The following is an 18,815-nucleotide window of genomic DNA, read 5'->3' on the forward strand; positions in this document are numbered from 1 at the left end:
AACTTTAAAGATTTTAAGTGGCTGAATCACTTCTACCAGGATATGACTTGTGCCAACTATTGTAGTGCAATCTAGACCTATGTCACGTTCTGATGGGACCAGTTACAATTTAGCATTTCAATAACATGCAACTTGACACTGGCTGATGCAGTGTGTTGTGTACGGTCAGAATTGGGGTACCTGTTAACAGCCTTAAAGCATCCAGGTAAAATGTGTATAACTTGTGTATGAGCCTTAAATTCAAGGCATAACTAAGTGGTCAGACATACTCATGACAAGTCAACTTAAATCTACCAACACCCTTTGCAGTTACATAAGACTGTGTTTCTATAGCATGTCATTGTTCTCTATAGCATATGTGCTCAGCTATGCAGGGTGTGCCATTTCAAGTGATGTACTACAAAGCTTGTCTACAGAGGCTTTATAAGTTATGGAACGATAAAGGGGAATCTGTAGTAGAGCCATTAATTTTGGAATACAACTTGCCTCGAGCTTGATTGACGCAATATCTAGTAACACTAGCCTCAACATGGTTAATTCTTTTTGATCTCATGGTCACGCCTTGCTACCAAAAAGCAGTCTATGAAGCTGAGTGCTTAAATTAGTCACGCCACATCCTGCAGCAGTTAACTGAAAGTGGCCACAGTTAGAACTGCTGATCACCCCTTAAAGGCCAACATGAGTCTCAAGTGACATTAAAGCGTCGCACACAAAGACTTTACCTAGCCAACTTAGTTACCAAACAGAGTCCTCACTTGTGATATAATCCCCAAACTGGATGCAGCCACATCCCATAACAATCAGGACAAGGTACAGAGTGTAAGAAACATTTATTAAGAAACAGACTTAATTATATTCACAAACACCAAACACTCCTGATTCAGTCAGTGGTTTCATTTGTTCCTGTGGAGAGAATAAAATGAAGCTAGATCTCATCTAGGAATATGACATATAGAACAGATCTTTCCATCTCATACCATTGTATGGAGAGTGACTGGGGTCTGGGCCTAAGTGGTTCCTTTAGGTTGGTTCATTTGCCAGCTGAAGACTTTGACGTATTTAGCCCTAGGGTTGATGCCAGGCATTTCCCTCCCAGGACTAAGGCCTGTGTTGGAAGTAGTTGTGGAGGTCAACGGTCTTCTGGTGGTGAGGGTAGTGGGCTGAAATGCTATGATTGGACAGAGAGTCAGGTGTAAAACGCTGTAGCAGTTACCACCCTCTTTAGCTGCACAACTACCGAACACTTACTTGTTACAGGAACTCTAGTTAAGATGGTGCCAACTCCTGGAGAGTCTGCATCAAACCGCCAATATGCAAACAGCTTGTATAGGTCACTCAATGGATAGACACACCGTACTGTAATCCTAAAAAGAGAGCTGAACATTAAAACCACAAGTGCCTGTAGTGAGAGTTAATGACTGACGTGAATATTTGTTTTAACCAATGAGGCAGTAGATTATTAGTGAAGTCACGTACACAGAGGCAGTATCCCTGGTTTTGACTGGTGCGTCCACCGATTGGCTCTTGTGCTCAACATTGATCTCATTTTCATAGGTAACATGTTGATGGTCAACCTAGATGACAAGAGGACATCACAAGCCTGAACATAATTCAATGAAAATCAAACTATTGCAAGCCATGTCTATAAACTAAATGGTTGTTCCCTTGTCAGGCCTCATTAAAAATATAGACACCTGTCAGTAAAAGTGAATATTAATTTAAATATTCAGCCTGTATGCCGACTGAGATTGAGGCTTGCTAATCTCGTGGACCGATCCTGCAACTGAACCAATGACAGGATGCATTGATAACAGCAGTTCCTGCGTTTATTTGGACACATCAGGATTGGGCAAATTCTAAGACATAAGTAACCAGAACTAAGTCATGCAGCTGAACAAATTAAGCAAGATGAGTTCTGGGTTACCAGATTAGATGCTGACAAACTTATTTGAAGTAGTCACTGGTAGGGCCAGTCACTTGAATGAGTCAAATTGTATGGGTTGGACAGTTATACCTGGACCCTGGTACCACAGGCGTGGAGTCCAAAGCTAAAGAGAACCCTGGTGCCATCTGTCTCTTGAGGCCTGCAGGTAGAGTCTAGGAGAAAGGTGCTGTTGGGTTCAGCTCCAGGGATGGCCAGAGTCACATCAGTAACCACTGTCACCACCCCTTCAGTGGAACACACTAGAGAAAGTTGTGTTAGAGCTGGGCTAGAACAAAGGGAATGATCAACACTAAACAGTCAGGCAATAAATTAAGTTGCAGGCAAAGATGAGGCACTAGTAGTTACCTATGACCTCAGTAGTCTGGAAGAGACAAGCTTTGGCCAAGGAGCTCTTGACCTCCAAGGTCTTAGGAAGTCGTGAGTGAATTTCAAATGAGCCGTAGAACTGCTTCAAATTGATGTCCTGGGAAAAAAAAGAGAAGGTACATTTTAAATAATTATAACTCCTACTTGAGCCAACGACAAGACAATTTAAGTACTTGACCAATGAGCATCTCACCTTATAAGTGTAGCCAACAGAGAAGAGGGGCACTTCCAGGGTCAGACTCTTGCTGTCATTCTGCATGATGTAGCCCCGCTTGGCTGCCAGATTTGAGTTCAGAATGTAAGGGCCAACACCCACCTCCCACAGGTAGTCAAATGGCTTATGGACCATCTGGAAACTGATGCTTTCCTCATTGCAGACGCCTTTGAAGACCGGAGGAACTGACGAAGAGAAAAATCGGCCCAATAGTTTAGTCAATAGTGCCAAGATGACATCAGGGGTAGATCGCTGGGCTGCGTCCACGTTAGGCAGTGGTCAGAACCTGAAGACTCGGAAGACAATCTTGAGAAATAGAATTCCATCCCAGGTCTCTTATAGTTCAAGTCAACTTACAGACATCATTGAACTGAGCCACGACTGAGGCCAGGTAGTAGTAAGGCTCCTCGTGAGGCATGATGACCAACGTGTAGTTGATGTCCATCGAGAACTGAAGAAGCCCCTCTGGAGAGTACTATGGATATGAACACTCATTGAGAAGCAAAATCTTATATCCACAAACTAGGGGTGAATCTCAGGTCCCCAAAACCAATTGGAGAAAGTTAAGGGGAGGAACCTTGGATATCCTCCAATGAAAGTCACGAGGAAATACTGAGAAAAACCACAGTAGTTCATTAAAGAGTAAACATATATATTTCTCTTTACCAGCTTGTGAACAGCAGCATCCTCAAATGGCAGCCTGAGAATGTAGGCATGAAGGTAACCATTGGGCTGGGGGACCTTGGTAATGACGAGGCCACTTTTAGTCGCCTCTAGTATGGTGAAGTTGTGACCATTGAGCGTCACAGCCACCAGGTCAACATCATAGTAGAGGTTCCCCAGGTAAACAGTAAACACACGATCCTCAAGGACTGTTTCTGTGGTGGGAGAAGGACAACAGGGTCATTAGCAATCATGACCATGAGCTGAAGAGCCACTTCGGATAGGCTAGTAGAACTTACGGTTAATGATGGTGAGGTGCTGGATCAGAAGGGGTGTGTTCATGGGCCTGTGGAGGCGGAGTCTGGTCTCCACACCACAGTCATCAAGAAAGATTTGTTCGTAGTAGAGATGGACCACATAAAACTCATGGTACATGTTACCCATCACAAAGCTCTGGAAGAGTTGAAACAGTTGTGAAGCATCTGCCATTAGGTTATATGGTACAAAGTAGAATATTCAAGGTGTACAGAGGACATGAGTGACTGAAGCCATTTGCAGCTGCTCTACATCAGAATACAAGGTAAGCGTCTCCATGTGAATGGTCAGATGGCGGCCTAGTACGTTACTGACTTTTCTGTATCCTCCGGCAGCGTTGAAAGGGATGCTTATCTGGACAGTGGTGTCACTGATGTCCAGGCTGTAGCCTCGCTCTGCTGTGATGGGCTCATCCAGGAGCTGCCCATCCACCCCCATTGAAATCTTGATGCTCTCCAACCCAGAGAGGCCAGAGACCAGCGGGGACAGCAGAGTGGGGGTCTGCCAGACCAGCCCCGCCCCATCATACATCCCTTCACCTGGAAAGAGATTACAAGTGTTAAGACCCTATGGGCAATTCTTCCTCTGCAACTGAGTGATCAAAACATTTCCCAGATCTGAAATAACTTCATAGGTGAAAGTATTATTTGCTTAACTGTGCCATCACTATTGCTTAAGACAAGCCAGTCCCTTCAGGTCTGAACAATGATAATGTGGAACCTGATAGTGCACTGGAACTTACTTGTGCTGCACGCAACAATCCAGTCCACCATCATAACCACCCATCTCTGCCTGGAGAACAGTATGGGATGGACCACCTCAACCACTGAACCATTGATCTGGAATTGAATAAAGGATGAAGTGTACTTGCCAACAGTACAAAAGGGGCATTTCAGTAGTCTAAATAAGTGGCTTCCTTCCCATCCTGCATAACCCTGGTTTTAAACAGTACGCAAAGTAAGACCCTCTTGGAATACAGCCACCAGTGTAGGTCGTTAATGTCAAATTAAGCAAGCCTGAAGACGACCAAGATAAAAGAAGCCATTGAACAGGACATTTAAATCCTCACCATGGAGACAGACCCCATGACAGACCGTGGTGTGTAGGGTGAGCGGAACACCAGTCTCCCCTGGGTGAGGTGGAACACGTAGCCCAGCTCCCGAGCCTCTGAGAATGACATGGGAATCAGCTGCTGCCCCTCCTGCTGGAACATCACCTGCCAGGTAGACGTGGCAGAGCTGTGGGCCTGATGGGGAACAAGAGACAGGGCATGCATGGTGGTATTGGGGACAAACTGGTGGAGCGCATCTAATTGACAATTTGCCAAATAGCCTTTAGCTTACTTTAGCAAGGGCAGCAGTCCAGGCATCCGTTGTACCAGACAGACAGGAAACGTCACTCCTCATTGACACCTACAGGGTAACACAACACTCTCCTATAAAAACACAAGCCCACCTCCACGAGCCCTGGATACAGTCTAGATCCATGCATAAGTACCTCCATATAGTTCTCCTCACAGCTGACTTCTCTGGGGGACCAGGGTAGAGGGAGGAAGCAGGTTGCATTCACAGTGTAGGTGGTTTCCACTCCACTTGCAGCAGTTGTGATCAAATTAAAGCTAAAAGTGAACACCTCATCGTCCTAAAACACAAAAGCAAGACCAACTGAGATACCTGGTAGTAATTTAACTAGAAAATATAGTTTAAAAGCCCTTCCCATGGGCACAGATATCAACTCAATGGCTACTCCACATTGGTTCAATGTAATTGAAATGTGGATTTAACCAGTGTGCCCATGGGTTGTGGCTTTGAAAAGACCACAATACACAGAAAATATATGAACCTGGTTGTCAGTGTGGCAGGAGAAGTAGGAGGCTCTGAGTTCAGCATGGCCAGGCAGAGGGAGGATACTGAACATGTAGCCACACTCTGACCCATACTGCTTAGTGATGGGGTGAACGCCATTAGCATCTGGATAGGGGTAAAGAACTGGGTCAAATACTAAATAAAAATCAGTTTATTCTCAAGTTGTCCAACAGGCACAGTGAGAGACTGAAAAATACTGCAGGGAGAGACTTCCTGTCAGCACCAGCTACCAAACCCTGGCCAAGACATGTTAATATGCCAAGTTCATGAGCTGACCAACCTGGTTTCAGACCCATTTTGCATCAGAATTAAGGTTAAAAGCCTACTTACCAACCGCTTCAAAGCGAGGTTCGTTCCCAGCAAATGAGAGTTGGGTTGTTACCAACAGGTATCGATCCCGGCATGCAGTCTCAATGGCCCCTATATAGACACAAGGTGAGAATGTGAAGGGTGGAAACTAAAAGATTCTGACCAACAATTCATACTAGTGTTCTACAGCTTGTATAAAGGCTAATCTGACTAAATTTAAGTTTCTTACCTGTTGGAAGGTCAGAACAGCTTACACTAGGCCATACAGACAGCAGCACTAATACTCTGTAAGAAAAACAATAGCACAGGTCAATAAAGGTTGCCAGCATCAAAACACTTACTCAAAACATTTAAGCCCACCACCAAACTTACCCCAACAAAAACCCAAAAGCCATTGCCACTGAGCAGTAAATGTGTCTAACCAGGAACAGCTAGTAAACTACACCTGCTAGTTAACACAACATCAACTATCACGTACTGACAATATCCTAGTCAAAACAGCAGTTGATGCGTAGTATGTTCTCTTTCTGGCACTTTTATATGGGGGTGGTGCTGTGATTGAGGTAATTAATTAGCTAATCGGGTCACATGGTTGGCCAGCGTGCCAGAGCCTAGGGGCGCAGCTAAATAGTCTGAAGTGGATTCCTCTACGCATCTCCTCTCCTTCCCCCTTTCTTAGGATGTTTTCCATCTCCACTGAAAAACAATATAAACGGATCATGTAAAGTGTTGGTTCCATGTTTCATGAGCAGAAATAAAAGATCCCAGACATTTTCTATCAAACTTTGTGCACAAATTTGTTTACATCCCTGTAAGTAAGCATTTCTCCTTTGAAAAGATAATCCATCCACTTGACAGCTGTGGTATATCACGAAGCTGATTAAACAGCATGATCATTACACAGGTACACTTTGTGCTGGGGACAATAAAAGGTCACTCTAAAATTTGTCACTCAACACAATGCCACAGATATCTCAAGTTTTGAAGGAGTGCAATTGGCATGCTGACTGCAAGAATGTCCACCAGAGCTGTTGCCAGAGAATTGAATGTTAATTTCTCTACCATAATCCGCATCCATCTGGCCTCACAACCACAGATCATGAGTAAGGCGTTGTGTGGGTGAGTGGTTTGCTGAACCGAGTGCCCATGGTGGCGGTGGGGTTATGGTATGGGCGGCATAAGCTACGGACAATGAAGACAATTGCATTTTATCTATGGCAATTTGAACCCACTCCGGGATGCTGTCCTTCTAGGCAGAGTTTCAAAGGATTAGCCATGTCTCATACTAGCCAATAAAAATAAAAGGTTAAGATGGGCAAAAGAACACAGACACTGGACAGAAGAACTCTGCCTAGAAGGCCAGCATCCCGGAGTCGCCTCTTCACTGTTGAGACTGGTGTTTTGCGGGTACAATTTAATGAAGCTGCCAGTTGAGGACTTGTGAGGTGTCTGTTTCTCAAACTATACACTATAATGTACTGTACTTGTCCTCTTGCTCAGTTGTGCACCGGGGCCTCCCACTCCTGTTTCTATTCTGGTTAGTGCCAGTTTGCGCTGTTTTGTGAAAGGAGTAGTGCACAGCGTTGCACCAGATATTCAGTTTCTTGGCAATTCCTCACATGGCATAGCCTTCATGTCTCAGAACAAGAATAGACTGATGAGTTTCAGAAGAAAGTTATTTGTTTCTGTCCATTTTGAGCCTGTAATCGAACCCACAAATGCTGATGCTCCAGATACTCAACCAGTCCAAAGAAGAGCAGTTTTATTGCTTCTTTAATCAGCATTTTTCTAAAACAGTTTTCAGCTGTGCTAACATAATTGCAAAAGGGTTTTCAAATGATCAATTAGCCTTTTAAAATAATAAACTTGGATTAGCTAACACAACGTGCCATTGGAACACAGGAGTGATGGTTGCTGATAATGGGCCTCTATGTAGATATTCCTTTAAAAATCAGCTGTTTCCAGACACAGTAGTCATTTACAACACCTATACTGTATTTCTGATCAATTTTATGTTATTTTAATGGACAAAAAATGTGCTTTTCTTTCAAAAACAAGGACATTTCTATATGACCCCAAATCTTTAAACGGTAGTGTATATATTGTGTATAGTTCTTTTGAGGTGTGGTTTTCTATAAGCCCATGGGCTTCCAACCACACCATTTAAATGTTTTATTTTAAATATATATTTTAATCTCCATTGTTGTTTATTTTCTTTGGTGCAAGTTGCTCAATGCTTTTCTACCCTCTTAGGAGGACACGGTGTTCACCTTTAACTTCAACTTGTTCATGACTAACAACAGTGGAGACAAGTTACACCATATCTAACACCTGGTCTCTTCTGCCCTAATCTCCAGAGAAGTTAGCTGTGAGCACATCACAGAGGTACTGATCTATGGTTCTATACTTTCAGTTCTAGTCCAACGCTGGAACTACTAGGCTACCCTGCCACCCCATTTAAGGAATCCAGTCCATTGAAATGAATTCATTAGGCCCTAATCTATGGATTTCACATGAATTCAGATATCCATCTGTTGTTCAGAGATGCCTTCAAAAAAAGTAGGAGCGTGAATCAGCAAACCCATCAGTTTCTGCTGTGACCACCATATGCCTCATGCGGTGCGACACATCTCATAGAGTTGATCTGGCTGTTGATTGTGGCCTGTGGAATGTTGTCCCACTCCTCTACAATGGCTGTGCGAAGTTGCTGAATATTGGAGGGAACTGAAACGCGCTGTCGTACACGTCGATCCAGAGCATCCCAAACACGCTCAATGGGTGACATGTCTGGTGAGTATGCAGGCCAAGGAAGAAATGGGACATTTTCAGCTTCCATGAATTGTCTACAGATCCTTGCGACATTGGGCCGTGCATGACCATGCTGAAACACGGGGGGATGGCGGCTGATGAATGGCACGACAATGGGCCTCAGGAGCTCGTCACAGTATCTCTGCACATTCAAATTACCGTTGATATAATACAATTGTGTTCATTGTCCGTAGCTTATGCCTGCCCATACCATAACCCCACAGCCACTCTGTTGACATCAGCAAACCGCTCACCCACAAGATGTCTACCATCTGCCCGGTTCATTTGAAACCTGGATGAATCCTTGTAAAGCACACATCTCCAGCATGCCAGTGGCCATTGAAGGTGAGCATTTTCCCACTGAAGTTGGTTACAATGCCAAACTGCAGCCAGGTCAAGACCCTGGTGAGGACTACAAGCATACAGATGATCTTCCCTGAGATTGAATTTCTGCACAAACTGTCAGATACATCAATTGCCTAAACCCACAGTTTCATCAGCTGTCCGGGTAGCTGGTCTCAGATGATCCCGCAGATGAAGAAGCCGGAGGTCATGGGCTGGCGTGGTTACACGTGGTCTGCGGTTGTGAAGCCGGTTGAACAAACTGCCAAATTCTGTAATGGTAGAGAAATTAAAATGTAATCGTCTGGCAACAGCTCTGGTGGACGTTCCTGCAATCATGCAAATTGCACACTCCCTCATAACTTGAGACATCTGTGGCATTGTGTTGTGACAAAACATCACCATTTAGTGGCCTTTTATCCCCAGTGGTTTAATCAGCTTCTTGACATGCCACACCTGTCAGGTGGATGGATTATCTCAGCAAAGTTGAAATGCTCACTAACAGGTATGTAAATAATTTGTGCACATAACATGAAATAAGATTTGTGTGGAACATTTCAGGGATCTTCTATTTCAGCTCATGAAACATGGGACCAACACTTAACGTTATCTATACTTTTGTTCATTTTCAGTCCCTATATCCATAATGTATTTGTCTGATAAAGTGGGTAAACTGCCCTCTGAGGCAATTTTACACAAACACATGCAAAACAAGTAGCCGACATTAAATATACGAGTTCAAACGTCGACACCCTAGTTCATGAGCTGTCCATTAGTCATGAGTTGAATGCGTGGCATTTTCACCGATCATGTGACAACCTTTCATTACATTGTTTTGTAATTAAATTTAGAATTAGGAAATATAACTTACGATTCCTGGATCTCTGAAAATACATACGGTCACATGTCTCACTGTGAGAATAGTTGTGTACACAAATCCAAAAATATAGGCCTATGCCATTGCATAATCAAATGCTTCCAACCAAAAGTAAACTATAGGCCTACAATTGTTGGATGAGCATTGGTATCTAGCTGAAGGCTAGTTGTCTGGAGCAATTTGACCAGTCAAATGTGATCCCTGATTATCAAATCAACTAAGCTGACACTGAAATAGCCTGTTAATGACACAGCCATCAATGAACAAGCTGGACCGCCGCCAACTTTAAAGATTAATTGGCTGAATCACTTCTACCAGGATATGACTTGTGCCAACTGTCGTAGTGCAATCTAGACCTGTCACGTTCTGATGGGACTAATTACAATTTAGCATTTCAGTCACACAACTTGACACTGGCTGATGCAGTGTGTTGTGTAAGGTCAGAATTGGGGTACATGTTAACAGCCTTAAAAGCATCCAGGTAAAATGTATATAACTCTACTGTATGAGCCTTAAATTCTAGGCATAACCAAGTGGTCAGACACTCATTCTAACACCCTTTGAAGTCAGACATTCAAACAGCATGGTAAAAAAAGCAGCAATAGCCTTATATTGTTCTGTCTACAGAGGCTTTAAGTTCTAGGATGAGTAGGAGTCATCTGTAGTTACCCATTGATTTGGACTAATATAGCTTAATACCACGAGCTTGCTCTACTCCATTTCTAGTAAAACTAGCCTCAACATGGTCACACCTTGCTGCCAAAATGCAGTTTATGGATCCGTGTGCTTAGATTCAGGCCCCATCCTGCAGCAGTTGACCAAAAGTGGCAGGGTGGCCACAGTTAGAAATGCTGATCACCCCTTAAAGGCCAACATGTGTCGTAAGTGACTGAGATGAAAGATTCAAATGCGTCACACAAAGACTTTACCTAGCCAACTTAGTTACCAAACAAAGTCCTCACTTGTGATATAATCCCCAAACTGGATGCAGCCACATCCCATAACAATCAGGACAAGGTACAGCTTGTAAGAAATTTGTTTATTAAGAACCAGACTTATTTATATTAAAAAACACCACAAACACTCCTGATTCAGTCAGTGGTTTCATTTGTTCCTGTGGAGAGAATAAAATGAAGCTAGATCTCATCTAGGAATATGACATGTAGAACAGATCTCTCCATCTCATACCATTGTATGGAGAGTGACTGGCGTCTGGGCCTAAGTGGTTCCTTTAGGTTGGTTCATTTGCCAGCTGAAGACTTTGACGTATTTAGCCCTAGGGTGGATGCCAGGCATTTCCCTCCCAGGACTAAGGCCCGTGTTGGAAGTAGTTGTGGAGGTCAACGGTCTTCTGATGGTGGGTGGAAAGGTGGGCTGAAATGCTATGATTGGACAGAGAGTCAGGTTTAAAAAGCTGTAGCAGTTTTACCACCCTCTTTAGCTGCACAACTACCGAACACTTACTTTTTACAGCTTCTCTAGTCAAGATGGTGCCAACTCCTGGAGAGTCTGCCTCAAACCGCCAATATGCAAACAGCTTGTATAGGTCACTCAGTGGATAGACACACCGAACTGTCACCCTAAAAAGAGAACTGAACATTAAAGCCACAAGTGCCTGTAGTGGGAGTTAATGGCTGACGTAAATATTTTTAATTCAACCAATGAGGTAGTACATTATCAGTGAAGTCACGTACACAGAGGCAGTATCCCTGGTTTTGACTGGTGCGTTCACAGATTGGCTCTTGTGCTCAACGTTGATATCATTTTCGTAGGTAACATGCTGATGGTCAACCTAGATGACAAGAAAACGTCACAAGCCTGAACATGATTCATTGAATATCAAACTGTTGCAAAAAACGAAAGTCGTTCCCTTGTCAGGCCTCATGAGAACTATAGACACCTGTCAGTCAAAGTCTGAATATTCATTTAAATATTCAGCCTGTATGCTGATGGTTTGAGATGGAGGCTTGCTGATCTCGTGGACCGATTCTGAGTCTGAACCAATGACTACAGCAGTAGTTCCAGCGTTTATTTGGACACATCAGGATTGGGCAAATTCTAAGACACATGTAACCAGAACTAAGTCATGCAGCTGAACAAATTAAGCAAGATGAGTTCTGGGTTACCAGGTTAGATGCTGACAAACTTATTTGAAGTAGTCACTGGTAGGGCCGGTCACTTGATCATTTGAACGATTCAAATTCTATGGGTTGGACAGTTATACCTGGACCCTGGTACCACAGGTGTGGAGTCCAAAGCTAAAGAGAGCCCTGGTGTCATCAGTCTCTTGAGGCCTGCAGGTGGAGTCCAGGAGAAAGGTTCCATTGGGTTCAGCACCAGGTATGGCCAGAGTCACATCAGTAACCACTGTCACCACCCCTTCAGTGGAACACACTAGAGAAAGTTGTGTTAGAGCTGGGCTAGAACAAAGTGAATGATCAACACTAAACAGTCAGGCAATAAATTAAGTTGCAGTCAAAGATGAGGCACTAGTAGTTACCTATGACCTCAGTAGTCTGGAAGAGACAAGCTTTGGCCAAGGAACTCTTGACCTCCAAGGTCTTAGGAAGTCGTGAGTGAATTTCAAATGAGCCGTAGAACTGCTTCAAATTGATGTCCTTGGAAAATAAGAGGGTACATTTGAAATAATTAGAACTCCTACTTGAGCCAAAGAGCCAATTTAAGTACTTGACCAATGAGCATCTCACCTTATAAGTGTAGCCAACAGAGAAGAGAGGCACTTCCAGGGTCAGACTCTTGCTGTCATTCTGCATGATGTAGCTCCGCTTGGCTGCCAGATTTGTGGTCAGAATGTAGGGGCCAACACCCACCTCCCACAGGTAGTCAAATGGCTTATGGTCCATCTGGAATCTGATGCTTTTCTCATTGCAGACGCCTTTGAAGACCGGAGGAACTGACGGAGAGAAGATCGGCCCAATAGTTTAGACAGTGGTAGATCACTGGGTTGCGTCCACGTTAGGCAGTGATCAGAACCAGAAGGCTCGGAAGCCCACCTTGAGAATTATCACTTCCAGCCCCGGTCTCCTAATAAAGTTAGTCAACTTACAGACATCATTGAACTGAGCCACGACTGAGGACAGGTAGTAGAAGGGCTCCTTTTGAGGCATGATGACCAACGTGTAGTTTATGTCCATCGAGAACTGAAGAAGCCCCTCTGGAGAGTACTATGGATATGAACTCATTTAGAGGGGGGGTGGGAAACACTTCCTCCCTTCCTTGGTTTCACAGTACTAACACATGTGTTGTCAGTTCCTCTTTATCACACAAACAATGTTCACACTGTCTCACAATATTGTAGTATTATGTCTAAACACATCGTCAAAGCTTCTGTAATTGTTAGGGTGAAATACTTCAGTCAGAACTGTTAATGTCATTCAGATTCTCTTATTACTTTAAACATAAATTCCCTTATCAAGAAGTCATGAGGAAATACTGAGAAACCACAGTAGTTCATTAGAGAGTAAAAATAAGTATCTCTTTACCAGCTTGTGAACAACTGCATCCTCAAATGGCACCCTGAGAATGTAGGCATGTAGGCTACTATTGGGCTGGGGGACCATGGTTATGACGAGGCCACTTTTATTCGCATCTAGTATGGTGAAGTTGTGACCATTGAGCGTCACAGCCACCAGGTCAACATCGTAGGAGAGGTTCCCCAGGTAAACAGTAAACACACGATCCTCAAGGACCGTTTCTGTGGTGGGAGAAGGACAACAGGGTTAGCAATCATGACCATGGAGCTGAAGAGCCACTTCGGATAGGTTAGTAGAACGTACGGTTAATGATGGTTAGGTGCTGGATCAGAAGGGGTGTGTTCATGGGCCTGTGGAGGCGGAGTCTGGTCTCTACACCACAGTCATCAAGAAAGATTTGTTCATAGTAGAGATGGACCACATAGAACTCATGGTACATGTTGCCCATCACAAAGCTCTGGAAGAGTTGAAACCGTTATGAAGAATCTGCCATTAGGTTATATAGTACAAAGTAGAATATTCAAGGTGTACAGAGGACATGAGTGACTGAAGCCATTCGCAGCTTCTCTGCATCAGAATACAAGGTAAACGTCTCCATGTGAATGGTCAGATGCCAGCCTAGTACGCTACTGACTTTTCTGTATCCTCCGGCAGCGTTGAAAGGGATGCTGATCTGGACAGTGGTGTCACTTATGTCCAGGCTGTAGCCTCGCTCTGCTGTGATGGGCTCATCCAGGAGCTGCCCATCCACCCCCATTGAGATCTTGCTGCTCTCCAACCCAGAGAGGCCAGAGACCAACGGGGACAGCAGAGTGGGGGTCTGCCAGACCAGCCCTGCCCCATCATACATCCCTTCATCTGGAAAGAGATTACAAGTGTTAAGACCCTGAGCAATTCTTCCTCTGCAACTGAGTGATCAAAACATCTCCCAGATCTGAAATAATACTTCCACCTATGAAGTTATTTGCTTAACTGAGCCATCACTATTGCTTAAGACAATCCAGTCCCTTCAGGTCTGAACCATGATAAAGTAGAAAGTGATATTGCACTGGAACTTACTTGTGCTGCACGCAACAATCCAGTCCACCATCATAACCACCCATCTCTGCCTGGAGAACAGTATGGGATGGACCACCTCCACCACTGAACCACTGATCTGGAATTGAATAAAGGATGAAGTGTACTTCCCAACAGTACAAAAAGAGGCATTTCAGTAGTCTAAATAAGTGGCTTCCTTCCCATCCTGCATAACCCTGGGTTTAAACATTACGCAATGTAAGACCATCTTGGAATACAGCCACCAGTGTAGGTCGTTAATGTCGAATTAAGCAAGCCTGAAGACAACCAAGATAAAGGAAGCCATTGAACAGGACATTTAAATCCTCACCATGGAGACAGACCCCATGACAGACCGTGGTGTGTAGGGTGAGCGGAACACCAGTCTCCCCTGGGTGAGGTGGAACACGTAGCCCAGCTCCCGAGCCTCTGAGAATGACATGGGAATCAGCTGCTGCCCCTCCTGCTGGAACATCACCTGCCAGGTAGACGTGGCAGAGCTGTGGGCCTGATGGGGAACAAGAGACAGGGCATGCATGGTGGTATTGGGGACAAACTGGTGGAGCTCATCTAATTGACAATTTGCCAAATAGCCTTTAGCTTACTTTAGCAAGGGCAGCAGTCCAGGCATCAGTTGTACCAGACAGACAGGAAACGTCACTCCTCATTGACACCTACAGGGTAACATAACACTCTCCTATAAAAATACACAAGCCCACCTCCACGAGCCCTGATGCATGGATCTAGACTATCAGTACCTCCATATAGTTCTCCTCACAGCTGACTTCTCTGGGGGACCAGGGTAGAGGGAGGAAGCAGGTTGCATTCACAGAGTAGGTGGCTTCCACTCCATTCGCATCAATTGTGATCAAGTTAAAGCTAAAAGTGAACACCTCATCGTCCTAAGATACCAAAACAAGACCGTCAACTGAGATACCTGGTAGTAATTTAACTAGAAAATATAGTTTAAAAGCCCTTCCCATGGGCACAGATATCAACTCAATGGCAACTCCACATTTGTTCAATGTAATTGAAATGTTGATTTAACCAGTGTGCCCATGGGTTGTGGCTTTTAAAAAACCACAATGCACAGAAAATATATGAACCTGGTTGTCAGTGTGGCAGGAGAAGTAGGAGGCTCTGAGTTCAGCATGGCCAGGCAGAGGGAGGATACTGAACATGTAGCCACACTCTGACCCATACTGCTTAGTGATGGGGTGAACGCCATTAGCATCTGGATAGGGGTAAAGAACTGGGTCAAATACTAAATAAAAATCTGTTTATTCTTAAGTGGTCCAACAGGCACAGAGAGACTGAAAAATACTGCAGGGAGAGACTTCCTGTCAGCACCAGCTACCAAACCCTGGCCAAGACATGTTAATATGCCAAGTTCATGAGCTGACCAAACCTGGTTTCAGACCCATTTTGCATCAGAATTAAGGTTAAAAGCCTACTTACCAACCGCTTCAAAGCGAGGTTCGTTCCCAGCAAATGAGTGTTGGGTTGTTACCAACAGGTATCGATCCCGGCATGCAGTCTCAATTGCCCCTATATAGACACACAAGGTGAGAATCTGAAGGGTGGAAAATAATTGATTCTGACCAACAATTTATACCAGTGTTCTACAGCTTGTATAAAGGCTCATCTGACTCAATTTAAGTTTCTTACCTCTTGGAAGGTCAGAACATCTTACACTAGGCCATACAGACAGGAGTACAAATACTCTGTAAGAAAAACAATAGCACAGGTCAATAAAGGTTGCCAGCATCAAAACACTTAAGCCCACCACCAAACTTACCCCACCCAACACCCAAAAGCCATTGCTCCGTAGAAGTGTCTAACCCTAGCCAGGAACAGCTAGTAAACTACACCTGCTAGTTAACACAACATCAACTATCACGTACTGACAATATCCTAGTCAAAAGAACAGTGGATAAGTAGCATGTTCTCTGGCACTTTTATATGGGGGTGGTGCTGTGATTGAGGTAATTAATTAGCTAATTGGGTCACATGGTTGGTCATCTTGCCAGAGCCTAGGGGCACAGCTAAATAGTCTGAAGTGGATTCGTCTCCTCATCTCTTCTCCTTCCCCCTTTCTTCGGATGTGTTTTCCATCTCCACTGAATAACAATATAAACGGGTCATGTAAAGTGTTGGTTCCATGTTTCATGAGCAGAAATAAAAGATCCCAGACATTTTCCATACGAACGAAAAGCTTTCTATGTGCACAAATTTGTTTACATCCCTGCTAGTGAGCATTTCTCCTTTGCCAAGATAATCCATCCACTTGACAGCTGTGGCATATCAAGAAGCTGATTAAACAGCATGGTCATTACACAGGTACACCTTGTGCTGGGGACAATGAAAGGCCACTCTAAAATGTGTCACACAACACAATGCCACAGATATCTCAAGTTTTGAAGGTGAGTGCAATTGGCATGCTGACTGCAAGAATGTCCACCAGAGCTGTTGCCAGAGAATTGAATGTTCCTTTCTCTACCATAAGCCGCATCCATCCGGCCTCACAACCACAGACCATGAGTATGGCGTTGTGTGGGCGAGTGGTTTGCTGATGTTAACGTTGTGAACCGAGTGCCCATGGTGGCGGTGGGGTTATGGTATGGGCGGCATAAGCTACGGACAACGAACACAATTGCATTTTATCTATGGCAATTTGACCCCACTCCGAGATGCTGTCCTTCTAGGCAGAGTTTCAAAGGAAAAGCCATATCTCAGACTGGCCAATAAAAAGAAAAGATTAAGATGGGCAAAAGTACACAGACACTGGACAGAAGAACTCTGCCTAGAAGGCCAGCATCCCGGAGTCGCCTCTTCACTGTTGAGACTGGTGTTTTGCTGGTACTATTTAATGAAGCTGCCAGTTGAGGACTTGTGAGGTGTCTGTTTCTCAAACTATACACTCTAATGTACTGTACTTGTCCTCTTGCTCAGTTGTGCACCGGGGCCTCCCACTCCTGTTTCTATTCTGGTTAATGCCAGTTTGCGCTGTTTTGTGAAGGGAGTAGTGTAGTTCCCTACGGTAACCACAAGCACAACCGCTCCTTGATTTTAACTGGCCGCTTTATCCTGTAGATTTAGTCAGAATTATCACCTTCCGTGAGAACTATAAAGTAAATGAAAAATACAGTTAAGCACACTCTTACATCCTCCTTATCTTACGAGTGACATATTAGCTTGGTATAACTCTGAAGTGCTTACATACATAAATAGTTTAGCCGGTGCTATAACAGTATCAGATTAAACACATGAATAATGGTAAAATACCTCATTGGCTGCTTATTACAGAAGGGAGGAATCAAACTTCACATTTATTATTCCTGGCATTAATTCACACTTCATCCTTAATTATTATAATGTTACCATCCTCACATACACGCTTCAACCTTTATGAACTACACCCGATGACATGAAAACTTAGCTAACACAGTGCGGGATTGCCTTCCCTCCAAAAGTGTGTTGCTACAATAAGGATCCCCGTTACAACAGTATTAGCTATGTAGTTCCGCTTGTGTTATCATTTCCCACACACAGCGGACACGTAAACAATTCAAACAAAGGACAACGACATAGACTTAAGGGTTAACTGTCAGTTACACTCCCACCAATCACTGGTGATTTCTGTGAAAGGGGTCTGCATGTTTCTTGATCGGCTTCCAGGAGGGTGACTGTCTTATGGACGGGCCTCTCCAGATAGGCTGGTTTGGTGATGTGTTTACCTCTCTCATCCAGGGTTGAGGCACTGATCAGTAACTTGAATCGTCTCACCCGTCCATCCTGTCCCGGGTACACTTCTGTAACGTTTGCCAATTTCCACTGGTTGCGTGTTACAATATCATCTTGCAAGATGACAATGTCATTAATCCTTGCGGTTCTTCTCTCTTTATTCCATTTCTGTCTGTGTTGGAGGTTTAGGAGGTACTCTTTCTTCCACCTTGTCCAGAATTCATTGGCTAAGGATTGTACTCTGCACCATCTCTTGCGGAGATAAAGATCTTCCTTGATGAACTGTCCAGGTGGCGGTAAGATAACTGTGGTCTTCATTGTCAAGATATGATTTGGTGAGAGGTTCTGGACCTAATGGATCATTCAGATATACCCTAGTTAGGAGTCTACTATTTAAAATTGCCATGACTTCATAGAGAAAGATACGCAGAGAAGCGCTGTCAAGTCTTCCGTCTGACTGATCAAGAATGGATGTTAAGACACTTCGTATCGTGCGGATTTGTCTTTCCCAAACACTTGTGACTTAATGATAGGGTGTTCATGATAAACTCACATCCAAGTTCCTTCAGTCCTGTTTGATCCATTTCTTTCAGGGCGTCCACAAACTCGCGTCTTGCACCAATGGAGTTGCTGCCTTGATCACGTCTGATTTGACGAACATTACCACGTATGAATGAACACAGGGAATTGATAAAAGCGTCGGTGGTTAAGTCATCAAGCAGGAGTAGGAGCCCATAACGCTTTAACTCTCTTCTTCCGTCCTTGGCATAGAAAGGTCCAAAGCAGTCCATCCAGCAGTATGTGAAGATCTACCATC

General features: G+C 44.1%; 2 protein-coding genes across 3 annotated transcripts; both read right to left on the reverse strand.

Annotated features, from left to right (window-relative positions):
• Positions 1–813: 813 nt before the first annotated feature.
• On the reverse strand, positions 814–5,794 carry LOC124013652. The gene is made up of 17 exons (XM_046328021.1): positions 5,699–5,794; positions 5,346–5,473; positions 5,001–5,144; positions 4,847–4,915; positions 4,573–4,749; positions 4,246–4,342; positions 3,819–4,042; positions 3,488–3,641; positions 3,192–3,403; positions 2,883–3,000; positions 2,505–2,710; positions 2,291–2,408; positions 2,015–2,184; positions 1,477–1,574; positions 1,249–1,364; positions 978–1,168; positions 814–903 (listed from the first exon to the last, which is right to left on the reverse strand). Exons 2-16 carry the CDS (start codon positions 5,418–5,420, stop codon positions 1,008–1,010), a joined length of 2,139 nt encoding a protein of 712 aa, XP_046183977.1. The 5' UTR covers positions 5,421–5,473; positions 5,699–5,794; the 3' UTR covers positions 814–903; positions 978–1,007.
• A 4,934-nt stretch (positions 5,795–10,728) lies between these two features.
• Positions 10,729–16,210, reverse strand: LOC124013651. Of its 2 annotated transcripts, XM_046328020.1 has the most exons (19): positions 16,053–16,210; positions 15,923–15,978; positions 15,713–15,802; positions 15,361–15,488; positions 15,013–15,156; positions 14,860–14,928; positions 14,586–14,762; positions 14,258–14,354; positions 13,833–14,056; positions 13,502–13,655; positions 13,208–13,419; positions 12,772–12,889; positions 12,413–12,618; positions 12,205–12,322; positions 11,929–12,098; positions 11,399–11,496; positions 11,169–11,284; positions 10,893–11,086; positions 10,729–10,818 (listed from the first exon to the last, which is right to left on the reverse strand). In XM_046328020.1, the coding sequence occupies exons 1-18, from the start codon at positions 16,073–16,075 to the stop codon at positions 10,923–10,925; spliced, it is 2,364 nt and encodes a 787-aa protein (XP_046183976.1). In that variant the 5' UTR covers positions 16,076–16,210; the 3' UTR covers positions 10,729–10,818; positions 10,893–10,922. The 2 variants fall into 2 exon arrangements, with proteins under 2 accessions (XP_046183976.1, XP_046183975.1); XM_046328019.1 differs by having other exon boundaries at positions 10,729–11,086.
• Between the last annotated feature and the right edge of the window lie 2,605 nt (positions 16,211–18,815).

Source organism: Oncorhynchus gorbuscha, linkage group LG25 (genome assembly GCF_021184085.1).
Source record: "Oncorhynchus gorbuscha isolate QuinsamMale2020 ecotype Even-year linkage group LG25, OgorEven_v1.0, whole genome shotgun sequence".
Taxonomy (NCBI): domain Eukaryota; kingdom Metazoa; phylum Chordata; class Actinopteri; order Salmoniformes; family Salmonidae; genus Oncorhynchus; species Oncorhynchus gorbuscha.